The sequence below is a fragment of the Montipora foliosa genome, chromosome 13 (genome assembly GCF_036669935.1).
Source record: "Montipora foliosa isolate CH-2021 chromosome 13, ASM3666993v2, whole genome shotgun sequence".
Taxonomy (NCBI): domain Eukaryota; kingdom Metazoa; phylum Cnidaria; class Anthozoa; order Scleractinia; family Acroporidae; genus Montipora; species Montipora foliosa.
The window spans coordinates 9,832,002-9,847,001 of record NC_090881.1 but is presented as its reverse complement, the minus strand read 5'-3'; the positions used below and the strand labels follow the sequence as shown (position 1 = coordinate 9,847,001).

General features: G+C 40.1%; 2 protein-coding genes and 1 long non-coding RNA gene across 3 annotated transcripts; all 3 read left to right on the top strand.

Moving 5' to 3' along the window:
- The first annotated feature begins 2,064 nt into the window (after positions 1–2,064).
- On the top strand, positions 2,065–7,921 carry LOC137983083 (uncharacterized). The gene is made up of 3 exons (XR_011118889.1): positions 2,065–2,182; positions 2,689–2,752; positions 7,702–7,921. It is a non-coding gene; the product is annotated as an uncharacterized lncRNA (long non-coding RNA).
- On the top strand, positions 7,921–8,913 carry LOC137981672 (G-protein-signaling modulator 2-like). The gene is made up of 4 exons (XM_068828745.1): positions 7,921–7,928; positions 7,961–8,373; positions 8,494–8,853; positions 8,897–8,913. Exons 1-4 carry the CDS (start codon positions 7,921–7,923, stop codon positions 8,911–8,913), a joined length of 798 nt encoding a protein of 265 aa, XP_068684846.1.
- Positions 8,817–12,912, top strand: LOC137982979 (tetratricopeptide repeat protein 28-like). The gene is made up of 2 exons (XM_068830139.1): positions 8,817–11,704; positions 12,443–12,912. Coding segments are annotated over exons 1-2 (2,787 nt in total). The 5' UTR covers positions 8,817–8,918; the 3' UTR covers positions 12,444–12,912.
- The last annotated feature ends 2,088 nt before the right edge of the window (positions 12,913–15,000 follow it).

Here is a 15,000-nt window from a genome sequence, read left to right as displayed (position 1 = left end):
CTGCGTCAGTGAAAAAGTGGTAACTAAAACAACGAGTACAATCATGTTTTGGCGCCTTTGGAAGCATCTCTAAGTGTACCAAGGGCCGAAAACTGGCTCTTTTCCTCAAAGGTGGGAAACTTGTCATAACATGTATAGGTGTTAAATTATCATAGTCTCTAATTAACGCTTTTCAGTTATTCAAGTTATATTATGTTTTCCCGCGGCATATCTCTTTCCTCCCTTCACAAACTTTAGACTTCCCTAGTAAGAATCCCAAAGGTCTCGATAAAGGCTGTCTAATGACTATTTTCCAGAAATGAACAATGACCTCCAGTTTGAAGCAAGACATGCTTAGCTTCTATCGTTCAACTATTCCCATGAATTGTGAGGGGTCGTTTACATTTGTTATTATTATACAAACTGTTTGAAAATCATTTCAAACTGAATACGGAAAATACTTATTAACACAAGAAAATTTTTTCAATATAATATGTAACGTAGTAAATGACAAAAAAGGACCATCCAAGAGCGCAAAAAGAGTATATTGATTTGCATGAGAGAAATATGCAAAGGGTTTTTTCTGTGTGTCGCGCGTGCAGCACACCAATTTTTTCCTCTTAATTTTAACCAATAATATTACTGCTTTTTGGCGTTGTCGTTGCCTTAGCCGTAGTCGTTTCTTAAACTCCCTACTTGCAGGCTTAACTTGTCCCTGCGTTTTACCGGAGATGTATGTGTGTATGGGAGGTGGTAAAGGGTAAAATTGAACCAAGCATAACACACTGCCTGGGCTCTTGACTCTGCAAATATTTTCAAAAGGCGTGCCAAACACATCGTTCAATGGCTAGGAGGAAACAATATGTGCTTTTGGGTTTTCTATCCACATATTACTTATATTGCGCTGTTTTTATAAAAATAGTCACAAGCGTTGTCCGTTAGGAGGGGCTTGTAACCCCTTGTAAGTGTGTGTAACCACTTGTAACTGTGTGTAACTGTGTGTAACTGTTTTCAACCCTTTGTAACTTCGTGTAACCCCTTGTAACTGTGTGTAACGGCTTTCGACCCTTTGTAACTGTGTGTAACGGCGTGTAACCCCCTGTAACTGTGTGTAACTGCTTGTAACCCCTTGTAACTGTGTGTAACGGCTTGTAACCCCTTGTAACTGTGTGTAACGGCTTGTAACCCCTTGTAACTGTGTGTAACTGCCTGTAACCCTTTGTAACTGTGTGTAACCCCTTGTAACTGTGTGTAACGCCTTGTCACTGTGTGTAATGGCTTCTAACCCCTTGTAACTGTGTGTAACGGCTTGAAACACCTTGTAAGTGTGTGTAACGACATTTCACCCCTTGCAAATGTGGGTAACTGAAACTTTGTGACCGTGTGGTTCAAACTTCAAATGGAGGCATGCGCAGAACTGTATTAGAGCGGTAATTCTTCCTTCTTCGTTGTAAAGTCTTCTTTGTGTAACGTGTAACGGCAAGTAACCGGTTACAATTAAGATATTCGTAATCAACACCCCTAAATCAGGCATGGTACAAAGACCATAGTGGTTTTGTGCTGCGTTGCCAACTCTCTCAACTCAAGGATATAGTCAGAAACAGCGGAAAAACGATCTTTAGTAAAAAGTTGATTTTTATTCTGATTAACAATAACAAATTTGGTCTTTGCCGCTTGTCAAAGCGATCTTCCAATGGCAAATAGGGTGCTTCGTTCTCGAGTTTTGAGTGCTTCATTTTCGAGTTGGGATTCGACTTCGTTTTCGACTTAGGGTGTTCAGTTCGATTTCGATCTTTTGGGTGCTTCGTGCTAAGTTTTTCGTTTTCGAGTGCTTTGTTTTCGATACTCCCCCTGCCGTAAAGCTCTGAGAACAGAAAAAATAAGCGCGCTGGTTTAGTCAGATAATTATAAGCATGTTGACAGGCAGTAAGGCTTATATATCTGAATCGTCGGGTATTCTTATCTTCTTATCTTTACCGGGCGTAATTTCATTTTCCGTTTATTTGTGATAATGCAGGAGTCAAAACAACGTGATATCACAGAGCTGATAATAGAACGATTTCCGCAGTATTTAAAACTGCAACTGAATAAATCACTTTCCGTGCCTTCGCCAAGACAACACGATTTTTCCAAACTGCTGTCTTCTCGTCCTGCTGTAATCTTTGTATTCTTTAAACACAGTCTTTTAAATTATTTGCAAAAGGTAAGTTGAGTACTCTATAGATTATAAAACGGTTTAGGTCCAACAATTCTATCCGAACATCGCTGCTTTGAAACAATGCAAATATGGTCAGATTGTTAATCGAGATCAAGTTGGCTCAAAACATGCTCTTCTAAGAAACTTGCGTTCATGACTGCGAAGATCACAGCTTCACTTGAATTCTCGTCTGTTTGCTAAGCTTATCACAAAAAGTCGTGTCAATCTTAGAACTTGATTTAAAGATAAAAAATGCGCGTGTTTTGCTTTTGACACCATTACAGCTTATTAAAGTTTTTATTTTTTTTTTAAGTTTAATTCATGCTAAATCTTTTAGATTAGTTTCACACTATGACACAGGAATGGAAACTATGTGAAAAAACTACGTTTCTAGTACATTGAGGCAAAGAAAGAAATTTTTAAGGCACGGATAATTCCAAGAAAAAAGAGTATTTCCATGTCTCAATTCATGTTCCTTTTTTTATTTAACTTTTTTTTTAATCACACTGCAGATTTCGTTCTTTTGTCGCGCTCTAATTACTACGCTGTGTCTTTCTGAGTGACTCAGGAAAAAAGGTAAGTTCGTCCTAATGATCTTAAATACTTTAATACTTCAGGAGTATTGAAACTAGCGCTGTGTGTTTGACTATACCGGTTCGCCAATTAACGGCTGTGATTAAAATTCAGGACGAATAAACAATATCCTAGGCCTGCAGGCTTTACAAATAACCGTAACGCCTGTTTGAATCGAAGAAAAGTTTCGGGCGCGCTACAGTTAAAGTGCTACTATGATCAAAAAATCATTTCCTTTTTTTCTTCAGATTTTCAATTTGTTTGACCAACACCTCACTGGCAAAATTTTGAGCTTGGATATTTATCCAAAGGCTATTTACTTTGGGTGTAAATTTTGGATTTCACGGTGCGCCATTACTCACGTTCACAACTGACCGATGCGACCTCAGAGGGTTGGATCCAGGGAAAGTGTCTTCATTTACTCACCAGTTTAAAATGCAGTTCATTTTGTATGCAAAACACCAGTTAAAAGACCGAAAGCCCGAAACTCCCGTGCTGCATATTCAGTTCAATCCAATTCAATATCTTTATTTAAAGAGGTAGACGTAATAACCTGTTACAGTTTTCTAACTTACGGCCCTCTCCGAGCATTAACCCTCCCAACCTTCTCAAACTCATTAATAATTCATAAAGTCAACTACAAATCATTGCATGTATACCACATCACGTGCATGTGTTTGGATACCCAATGCAAAACAATATACCACTCTCCAGTGAAAGTGGTATATACCACACTAAAATATGCACAATGTCAACTTGCACAAAATCAATGAATACACACAAGTAGTTTACGTGAAACAATTTTTATACTACAAAAATATAACTTACCTCGGCCGGACATGTCCAATGGGTTCAATGCAGCACTGCCATTTACATCAGATAGGTGGCTCTTCAGTCTGCAAATAATTGAATACAACGAACGGGAATGATAGCGCTCCCTAGAAGAATGCTTACTTCTTGAACAAACTTCGATAGCCAGTTGTTGAGACTGCATGCAGACATCTCTGTAATGGCCGTGTCCAAAGTTTGTACTCCTTCTTCAAAGTCTTCCGTGGTAAAAACGCCGCCGGGCTCCAAAGTACAGGTCTTCACTAATCGATTCTGTTTCCATTCCTCGAAAACCTTACACGAACATTTGGTTTTATAAGTTGTTGATTTCGGTACTGTGTTATCAATACTTTTCTTCTCATCCACCACACTTTTCGGCTGCCGAGATCTCTCGAAAGACTTTGTTGCGGTATACATCCTGACTAAAACCCCAACTGAACTTGTAAATGCAACTTTCACATCTCAGAATAAATTAAATCGCATCATAAATGCAAATTAATTAAGCCGGTGAAAAACATCTTTGACATTGATATTATCCAGGAAGGAATGTTGGATAGCAAACAATTCTAATTGGAAGTCTTTGTTTATGATTTGTTTGTTTCCAAAACTCGTGCTTCGTGTTTCATCGGGGTATCCTACGGCCTTGTACTTTCGTTTGTTTCTCGTGTTTGGATACACCGATGAAACACTCGCTCTCGTTTTCGAAATAGTACATGATACACCACAGAAGACAGACCATAACACCGCCAACTACATGCCCTACTCTTTACGACAAGTGTGCGGGTTCTTTTACGTCCCACAGGATTGTGAACATTGAAGGGTTGTGAGACGGGACCTCCGGCTTATCGTCCTTATCCGAGAAGACTAGAGAGTCTAACCATTTGCAGATGTGATTACAAAGGCAGCACTTTCTCCTCAGTTATTTAAAGACCGTGAGTGTTAGTCCAGCCGGAGTTGAACTCACGACCTCCCGCGTAACAGCCCGGTGCTCAACCAACTGAGCCACCAGTGCGCGGTCAATAAAGTCCCGTACCGCATTGCATTCTTAGACTCATGAGTCTTTGAGGTTATTTTCTCCTCGATCTACAATCTTAGACAAAAACCTTGAAACACTTTGAACATTCTCGCACCGTTTTCGTCCCCCTCCCTTTTTCAATGTTGGTGTAGCCAGTCAAAGAGGAAAATGTCGTCTCCACACTGTCAAGGGGAAAGGGGTGTTTGAAAGATTTTTGGCGAGGATTGTAGATACGCACTGCAAGATGTAAGGATCTGAAGTGATTATTGTCCCTTCATTAAGTAAAAATTTCAGTTGACCCGCCACAAAAGGCGCCTGAGAATCAACAATATTCCGTATAGCAATATCATATCTGTTTTGGCGTTATTCCTGGGTTGCCTCGGGGTCAATTCCTGGCTTCGCAGTCGGTCTCCAGCGACCTGTGCTCCGCACTCCTAAAAAAGCTTGCGCCTTACTATGACCTCTATCATCAAGGCGGGTTTGCGACTGACCGGCATGGCCTGTTGATCTTCTCTTGGGCACGTAGGGTTGATAACGAGAAACACCACCTTTCATATGTGAAGCCAGCCTTTTCCCCAGCCTGTTCGCTTTGGCCACTTCATCAATTTCTTTCCCCACATCATCGCCAAACAGCTCATCCGTAGATATGGGAGTAGACGCGATGATTGCAAAGCGCACTGAATGTAGCGTTAAGATATTGCCTTAACAGTTCACGACGCTTGAGATTCAGCTCTAATTTCCTGACAAAATCAACACCAAAGCATGAACAAGATTAGCTTTAATTGTCCCACATGCTCCTCTGGAGGCCTCTAGAATGGCGTACACAGCCACCATAAATAATTTCTGACATTTCTGCATACCCATGTCAGCTTTTTTGGTAGTTTCTTTGAGCTGGTTCCACACCGCTCTGTTTGTTTTAGGGACTACTAAAAGCTTACAGTTTTCCGGTCTTGGGTATTTCTCCGCCAATCCGTCGATCTTCTCTTTGGGGAGCGTGTTATTAATAAGACCTTCAGTAATCTTCAGTAGGTCGTCGTCTATCGACGAGCTCGTCCTCTCGTTTGTAGAGAATTCTGCCGCAAGGTCTTTTAGGTCGCCGGGAGCTTCGGCCTGAATCTCTCCTAAATGTTGGCCGACGTTGTGTACAAGGAAGTGCTCTATTTCATCACTGACACGTGGATTAGAGTGATCGTCGCAGAGATCGTCGCTGGACTCACTGGGAACGTCGTCACAAACGAAATCCTGCATTGCATTCGATACACAATCTTGCACATGTTGCTTCAAATCACCTTTCACATCCAAAAGCAGCCGGCGTAAAGAATTTTCCGAGGCAGGAGGAGCTGTGGTTTCCGACTTGCTCATATTGTACTTTTCACGGCTCGGTAAACTCTGCGAACCAAACAGAAAAATACATGCAAACGAGCCAGAGGAGTTTTTATTTACATTACCACGGCAAAGTTGAACTCCCAAACCAGTGCGAGGCGTGGCAAAACAATGACAGTTTTGACTTGCAAACGGGAAAACTATCCCTTACTTTTCCCTACTATTTAGACCATCCTTTAAAGGACGGACGAGAAAATGCTGACGGTCGACGACTCTCGAAGCATACGTGGGAACTATCCCTTACTTTCCCAGAATGCTCGAATTATTAGGGAATAAACACTTATTTCCCTTAAAGAAGAGGCTCGCAGGGTTCCAAAAATGAACCTGATGGCATGCGACCCAATCGATGAACAAGCAGAGCGAACTAACGGGAGGGTTCGAAAGAAACACCCTAGAAAAACATGAGAAAAAGATATACACAAGTTAACCAAAAAGAGCTTGACTAATAGCCAATTCACCTGAAAGATAGCGCAATCGGCAATCGGCATACAAAGGTAAAAAAATTAAGTAAAATAATAAGTAATGTTTAAAAAACGAGCAGCAGTGTTTTATCAGGTTTAAAAACCCGAGGCGCAGCCGAGTGTTTTTAGACCCGATAAAACATGTGCTGCGAGTTTTTTGAACGGCTTCAAAAACATTCAACAAAAAGCGTGTCCCTCGGTAGTCCGAACAAAGGTTCAAATTGTGAGGGGAATATATTACCATACAAGAAAAACAAGTGGACCTTATAAGCAGTATGGTAATTTTAAAAGCATGTTTTTTTCCCTTCAGTCCTTTCTATTTGTTGCAGTCGGTGGTTGAAGAAGCAGGGTTCCACGTGGAACTGGAAAAATCCGAAGCCGAGATACGAACATTACCGTGATGGCAGAGTGGTTGATTTTTTTGGTTGACAAATTTTTTTGGAGAAGTTTGGAAGGAGGATGGGTAAAAGTATCCGCCAAGAAGTTTGCAATGGCTGAAATTTCAATGAAGATTATTAGGACTATTTTATAAAGAGCACAAGTGATCTTTATATAACCATCACTAGTAATCTTTGTATAAAGATCATGGTAATCATATTTTCATTAATAAATCAGTGATAAATTCATTGTTTATGTATTGTACCTCGATTTTCCCCGAGACCGAAATCAAAACCCTCTCCGGGATTTTCAGAATGATCATTCTATGCCGGCCATAAAGATGTATGCACGTGACTGATTTCTGTCCTCGGAGAGGATAACAGGCTCATGAATTATTAATGAATTTTCGAAGAGATTTTATGACCATTCGAAAACTGGATTAACGAGAATTTTTGTTACAGTTATGTGCTTAGCTACCTGGCCTTTAAATGAAAGTGAGGTTGGAGTTGACCTTGTCATGATACAGACCTCCATGCTTTTCTTATGTTAATTTTGTTCTCTCGCTAATAAGTTGGAATTTAAATAAGAAAAGCAGTGAGGTTTCCATCAAAACAAGGGCAACTTTATTAGGAGAATAAGGGAGGATAAATTGGCAAGGGTGAAAATTTACGGAGTTAAAAATCCCCATGGAAAAATTCTACAGTGGTTTAAAAACTCCAAAAAATAGGACTGAGTGGTAAGATACGTAATGAACAGCAATGGATAATTTTCAGTACCGTCGATTTCAACGTTTCGAGAGAATGACTTAGTAACACAGAATACATGATATTGAATATCCTTTTATTACTTTAAAAAGCAAATTAAACATTACTTTTCTTTCCTTCCAGCTTCATCCTGGATTTGACATTCGATCATCTCATCGAAAAAGCTGTCATTGTTTAGTTATTGAAGAATGGTAGATGGGAAGTTGGAAGCTGTAGAGCAGCGAATGCTAGAACTTGCCATTGCAATAAGTGTAGAAGACAGGGATCGCGAAGGAAGCGCTCATTTTCATCTCGGTGGTGCTTACCTCGACCTACCTGATTATCAACAGGCCATAAAACATTATGCACAAGCATTGCATATTTTCATAGAAATAGGCTGCAGGGCTAAGGAGGGATCAGCCTATGGCAATCTGGGAAATGCCTATCTTAGTCTAGGTAATTTTAAACAAGCCATTGAGTACTACGAAAAATTTCTTAGTATTGCAATTGAAGTAGGTAATAGGGCTGGGGAGGGATTAGCCTATGGAGCTCTGGGAAATGCCTATCTTAGTCTACGTAATTTTAAAGAAGCCATTGAGTACTACGAAAAACATCTCAGTATTGCTAAAGAAGTAGGTAATAGGGCTGAGGAGGGATCATCCTATGGAAATCTGGGAAATGCCTATCGCAATCTAGGTAATATTAAGGAAGCCATTCAGTACTACGAAAAAGACCTTAGTATTGCAAAAGAAGTAGGTAATAGGGCTAGGGAGGGATCAGCCTATGGGAAGCTGGGGATTGCCTATCGCAATCTAGGTAATTTTAAACAAGCCATTGAGTACTACGAAAAATGTCTTAGTATTGCAATTGAAGTAGGTAATAGGGCTGGGGAGGGATTAGCCTATGGAAATCTGGGAATTGCCTACTGCAATCTAGGTAATTTTAAACAAGCCATTGAGTACTGCGAGAAACATCTTAGTATTGCTAAAGAAGTAGGTAATAGGGCTGAGGAGGGATCAGCCCATGGAAATCTGGGAAATGCCTATCTTGGTGTAGGTAATCTTAAACAAGCCATTGAGTACTACGAAAAATGTCTTAGTATTGTTAAAGAAGTAGGGGATAGGGTTGGGGAGGGATCAGCCTATGGAGGTCTGGGAAGTGGCTATCGCAAACTAGGTAATTTTAAACAAGCCATTGAGTACTACGAAAAACATCTTAGTATTGCTAAGGAAGTAGGGAATAGGGCTGGCGAGGGATCATCCTATGGACGTCTGGGAATTGCCTTTTGCAATCTAGGTAGCTTTAAACAAGCCATTCAGTACTTCGAAAAACATCTTAGTATTGCTAAAGAAGTAGGTAATATGGCTGAGGAGGGATCAGCCTATGGAAATCTGGGAAATGCCTATGTTAGTCTAGGTAATTTTAAGCAAGCCATTGAGTACTATGAAAAATGTCTTAGTATTGCAAAAGAAGTAGGTGATAGGGCTAGTGAGGGAATAACCTATGGAGGTCTGGGAAATGGCTATCTTAGTCTAGGTAATTTTAAACTAGCCATTCTGTACTACGAAAAAAATCTTACTATTGCTAAAGAAGTAGGGGATAGGGCTGGCGAGGGATCAGCCTATGGAAATCTGGGAAATGCCTATCGCAATCTAGGTAATTTTATACAAGCCGTTGAGTACTACGAAAAAGATCTTAGTATTGCTAAAGAAGTAGGGGCTAGGGCTCGCGAGGGATCAACCTATGGAAATCTGGGAAATGCCTATCTTAGTCTTGGTAATGTTAAACAAGCCATTGAGTACTACGAAAAAGGTCTTAGCATTGCTAAAGAAGTAGGGGCTAGGGCTCGCGAGGGATCAGCCTATGGAAATCTGGGAAATGCCTATCTTAGTCTAGGTAATTTTAAACAAGCCATTGAGTACTACGAAAAAGATCTTAGTATTGCAAAAGAAGTAGGTAATAGGGCTGGGGAGGGATCAACCTATGGAAATCTGGGAAATGGCTATCTTAGTCTAAGTAATTTTAAACAAGCCATTCTGTACTACGAAAAAAATCTTACTATTGCTAAAGAAGTAGGGGATAGGGCTGGCGAGGGATCAGCCTATGGAAATCTGGGAAATGCCTATTGCAATCTAGGTAATTTTATACAAGCCATTGAGTACTACGAAAAAGATCTTAGTATTGCAAAAGAAGTAGGTAATAGGGCTGGCGAGGGATCAACCTATGGACGTCTGGGAGATGCCTATTGCCGTATTGGTAATTTTAAACAAGCCATTGAGTACTGCGAAAAAGGTCTTAGCATTGCTAAAGAAGTAGGGGCTAGGGCTCGCGAGGGATCAACCTATGGAAATCTGGGAAATGCCTATCTTAAGCTAGGTAATTTCAAACAAGCCATTGAGTACTACAAAAAAGATCTTAGTATTGCAAAAGAAGTAGGTAATAGGGCTAGGGAGGGATCAAGTTATGGAAATCTGGGAAATGCCTATCGCAATCTAGGTAATTTTAAACAAGCCATTGAGTACTGCGAAAAACATCTTAGTATTGCTAAAGAAGTAGGGCATAGGACTGGGGAGGGAGTAGCCTATGGAAATCTGGGAATTGCCTATGGCAATCTAGGTTATTTTAAGGAAGCCATGGAGTACCATAAACACAATCTTAGTATTTTCAAGGAAATTGGAGACTGTATAGGAGAGGGAAACGTGTGGTATTTGCTAGGTTGTGATCATGAATTGTTGGGTTGCTTCAGTAATGCACTCAGTTGCTATCGTTTAAGTGTAAAACATTTTGATAAAACAAGGCGTAGTCTGAAGTCAGAAGATGAATGGAAAATAAGTTTTCGTGATTCTTATCGCTTGTCATACACTGCTCTGTGGAAGACACTTTTGAAGAATGGAGAGATTGAAGAAGCTTTGTATGCAGCTGAGAAAGGTCGAGCACAGGCTTTGATGGATATTTTGAAAGATCAATACGGCATTGACTTTTCGTCATTTTCTGCACTTGCTCCGAATCAAACTCTTACAGCTGCATTAGAGCTTTTACCTTCACAAGCCGTTTTTGTGGCACTTGACCAGGACAAGATCACGTTTTGGGTGCTAAGAAAAGACAGCAAGATCAGCTTTCGGCAAAACGAAATCGCGAATGGAAGTGCTGATTTGTTGATGCAAACTATTTTGAAAGGGATCGGCGTAAGGGATTTTGTCAGATGTGAGAATCGTTCTTTGGATCCACTACGCAGTGACCTGTCTCACAGCAAAAAACTTGTCACTGACAAAACAGTTCTACCATCCTCATCCTCCGTTAACTCTTTACAGCCGTTGTATGATGTCTTACTCGGGCCAATTGCAGACTTGCTCCAAGGAAATGAGTTAATCGTTGTTCCCGATGGACCATTTTGCTTGGCTCCATATTCTGCATTGAGTGAATCTATCAGGATCCGAACCGTTCCTTCGTTGACCGCTTTTAACGTGATCGTTGGCGCACCTGAAGACTTCCACAGTAAGACTGGCGCACTGCTTGTAGGTGATCCGTGGTTGAAGGAAGTTACCAACAAGAAAGGGGAGCCCATTTTGGAACAGCTTCCGTGCGCAAAACAAGAAGTAGAGATGATTGGACAACTTCTGCAGACAACACCGCTGACTGGAAAAAGTGCCACGAAATCTGAGGTGCTGAAAAGTATGAAATCAGTTGCGTTAGTTCACATTGCAGCACATGGATGCCAAAAAACGGGAGAAATTGCTTTAGCCCCAAATACCGAACGGAAATCGCCAATTCCCAAAGAGGAAGACTTCATTTTGAAAATGTCAGATGTTCAGACAATTTCTCTTCGAGCAAGACTAGTTGTGCTGAGCTGTTGTCACAGTGGCCGGGGAGAGGTGAAGTCTGAGGGAGTGGTGGGAATTGCAAGGGCTTTCCTGTGTGCTGGAGCTCGGTCTGTTTTGGTGTCACTCTGGGCAATTGATGATGAGGTAACGTTGCTGTTCATGATGAGCTTCTACCAGCACCTGGTAGATGGAAAAAGCGCAAGTACAGCTCTTCAACAAGCAATGAAATCCTTCCGAGAGTCAAAGCAGTATAGCGCTATAAAGCACTGGGCGCCATTTGTGCTGGTTGGCGATGATGTCACGCTGGAATTTCCAAAAAAAAAATGGTAAGTGAAGTTCGAGTTTAACTCAGAAAACAAGAATACTTTCAAACTGGAAACTGACGACAGGAATCAAATAGGCCTAAGATGGCATGATATCGAGATGCTACAACAAGTTGCAAAATTGTTGAGACACTTTCATTAAAAAAACACCTTTTCTAACTTCCAATACTCGGCGTATCTAGAATTTAAACCTTTCCCACTTTCTCTCCCCTCTCCCCCTTTCAATGTTGACTGCTTAAGTTCCCAACAGTTTTTTGTCTTGCTAGCAACACTGAAAAGGGAGGGGGGGGGGGGGGGGGGGGGGGGCTGCAGTGTGAGAGATAATAGGGAAATTAATAGCGCCCCAAGAAGGTGAAGTGTCTCCACTATTTTTGCAACTTGTTGTAGCTTCGTAGTATAAACAATTCAAAGTTTCCTCTAACATGCTTTAGTCACAAATGTAATTTCCACATGCCTATCACGCATGCACAGTAGTGTAAAGGATACATTTCACATTGGTGGACAAACTGTTTTCATTCAGCCTTTTCTAACTTTTTGTTATCAGGTGAAGATGGTTCATTTTATCACCTCGTGATTGTCTCTTTTGGTGTTTATGTTCTCCCATATATTGATCTCTAAACTTCATCTTTTGTAAGGAAGACAGCATCGTCGTACACGTAGCCATTCGCATCGGCGCATTGTACATGTATGCTCCAAAGAACCAGCTACATTTAGGGCTGTTTTATTTTTTTCTTTTTCCAGAATCGATGTCGAAGATGCTAGAAATCTACCTGGCAGGGCTGACGCTTCAGTGATTGCCGAACTTGTAAAAAAAAAAAAACATTAGAACGGGTTAACAATCATCGTTATGCCAGTAGAACAAGCTCCAAAGGTTTAGTAGAAGTTTACTGCGTTAACTAAACCAACAGACTGAGATTATTGTAAGTGAAATTATGACATTAAGCTTAGATCTATAGTAAAATGCTAGTTTTACCCGTTATTTTGATACTTCGTTTCTTATATAACTTCAAAAGAGCTATATTTCACTTGCTAAAAATCATGTTTTATTTAGTTCTTTGAAACTGTTTTTGTTGTATGAGTGTAAGCCAGTTTCGAAAGAAAAGATTAAAAAAAAAACACTTCTGCTGATGACCCTTAACATCAGGCTTTTAACGTGATAAGGAAAAGAGACGTGACATTTGAAGCATTCAAAGATCACTAAATAGATGGGAAACGACCGGTGAATTTTTTTTTCCTATTCTTCTGCATAACCTATGATGAAATCATCAGCAATAAAGAAGACGTTTTTCTTTTCTTAATAAATTTCGTAGTTCTTCATAGGGCTTACTCCCTCGAGTCATCGGTGGTGTTTTTAACAACAGTGAAAGAATGTGTTTGCATTCGAAAGTAGTTCAATTCCTGGAATAATAGTTAAGGAATTAACAAATCCGCTGCAAAGTTAGAAAAGAATATCTGGAGCAGATTCATAGCCACCTTTACAACTGGAAAATTTTAAGGTGGCCCTGATTCCGCTCCAGAGAATTTTCTATACCTCTGCAGAGAGATTTATCCTAGCCTGCTAACCACTTTACAGCAATAAAAAATGGGGGTCACCAAGTTCGTTTCTGAGATATAAGCTTTTGAAGACAAAATATAGGACAATTTTTTAGAAGGGTTTTTCTTTGCTATGATAAACATTTACGTCACATTAAGAATGCACCTTGTTAAGGCATGATTGGTGTTTCATTTGGTAGCAAAACATTTGATGTCATGTGAAATAATTGGGGTAGATTCAATCCTTCCAATTAGTACAGTTAGTTGAAAGTGTTGGTTTGAGCTTCAAGGGAACCAAAGGCTACAGGCAGCCTATACTATGGCCTTTAATTTAATCCATTTCCGTCGCAAGGGTCAAACTGATGGTATTTGGATATCCAGGTCATGTAACGCAACTGAATGTTTAACATACGTTCTAAACTGAAAACCTAATTTAATACAAGGCTCTGTTGCATTTTGCTATCTTTCATGCAACTTCTCTTGAAACGCTCTAGCGAAACAAGTTGCAAGTTGCACACTTTACCATTGCCAAAAACAAGGTGAGACAAATTGCAGAGCTCTTCGGGGAAAGTAGAATCCATTGCTACTTTGCGCATTGGTTTACGCAAATTAGCAACGAAGGTTTCAAGAGCAATGCGTGCTGTGAAATCTGCCCTGCAACTTTTGTCTCAACGGATTGCGTCATCAGCAAGTGAAATGTTCCTTTAACCTCATGAGATCATCGAAAGCGAGACAAAGTGAAAGAAACGTAGCTCAGTGTAACAACCGTCAAGCGAATAGCTTTGCAGTGTGAGAACTCTTGTCGAAACAAAATTGAGAGACAAGTTGCTCGAAAAATTGCGAGTGTAACAGCGCCTTTATGAGTCAAGTAAGTAAGGAAACCATCTAACGTTGGATAAGACAATTCACTGTCCATTTGCTCATCATATAACTTTATTAGAAATCATAAATATGCTCCGTTTTACAAAATGTATAAAAATGTGTCTTCCAAACGCACATACAAAATAAGTTTGTGAAGGTAGAGATCTGTAGATTAACGTTTATTTTTTGAAGAATATTACTAAAAAGGTTCGAAAACGAAAACACTCGGTAAAAGTGATACTACAACACTAGGCATTAAGCGACCCTGGAAAGAAAACAGTGTTAAAGTCGGTGATTAGATGTAATAACTGTGTATATTTATCTACATTTTGTAGGTATGGGCACCGATTTTAAAAGGGTTTTCTTTCAAGGGTGTTTCCTTTTCGATAGCTTCGGTGTGGATAGTATCCAAAAAAAGACGACATAGCTCTGGTTTCAAAAGGTTTGCATGTGTTTCTCAATTGCTACTCCTTCCATGAAAAAAAGTGATTTCTTTTCGTCCTGGTGTAAACATAAAAACAAACAGTATTAAGTTGAGCCACAGACAAAGTTTACCCAAAGGCTGTTTACTTTGAGTGTAAGGTCTGGATTTCACTGTCCGCCGTTACTCGCGTTTAAAACTGACCGATTGGACCAAAGAGAGTTGGATCTTGAGAATGAGACGTCATTTATTCACAAGCTTAAATTTTCATCGCGTAAATGCACCTTATTATATATGCAAAACACGAGTTTAAAAGTCTAAAAGCGCGAAACTCCCGTGCTGCGTACACACGCATTGCATTCTTAAACTAATGAGTCTTTCACGTCATTTTCTCCTTGATCCAGCTCTCTCAAGATTCTATAGTTAGTAATCGCGAACATTAAATGATAAAATTCCATTTAAAATAAACAGGTGTATTTTTGAA

Excerpts from the sequence above, each read along its gene's own strand:
- LOC137981672 (XM_068828745.1), top strand. Across the intron at positions 8,374-8,493 it reads GATTGCCTATCGCAATCTAG|GTAATTTTAAACAAGCCATT; the intron begins GTAATTTTAAAC and ends ACTGCAATCTAG.
- LOC137982979 (XM_068830139.1), top strand. The coding sequence starts at position 8,919 with ATGGCTGAGGAGGGATCAGCCTATGGAAATCTGGGAAATGCCTATGTT.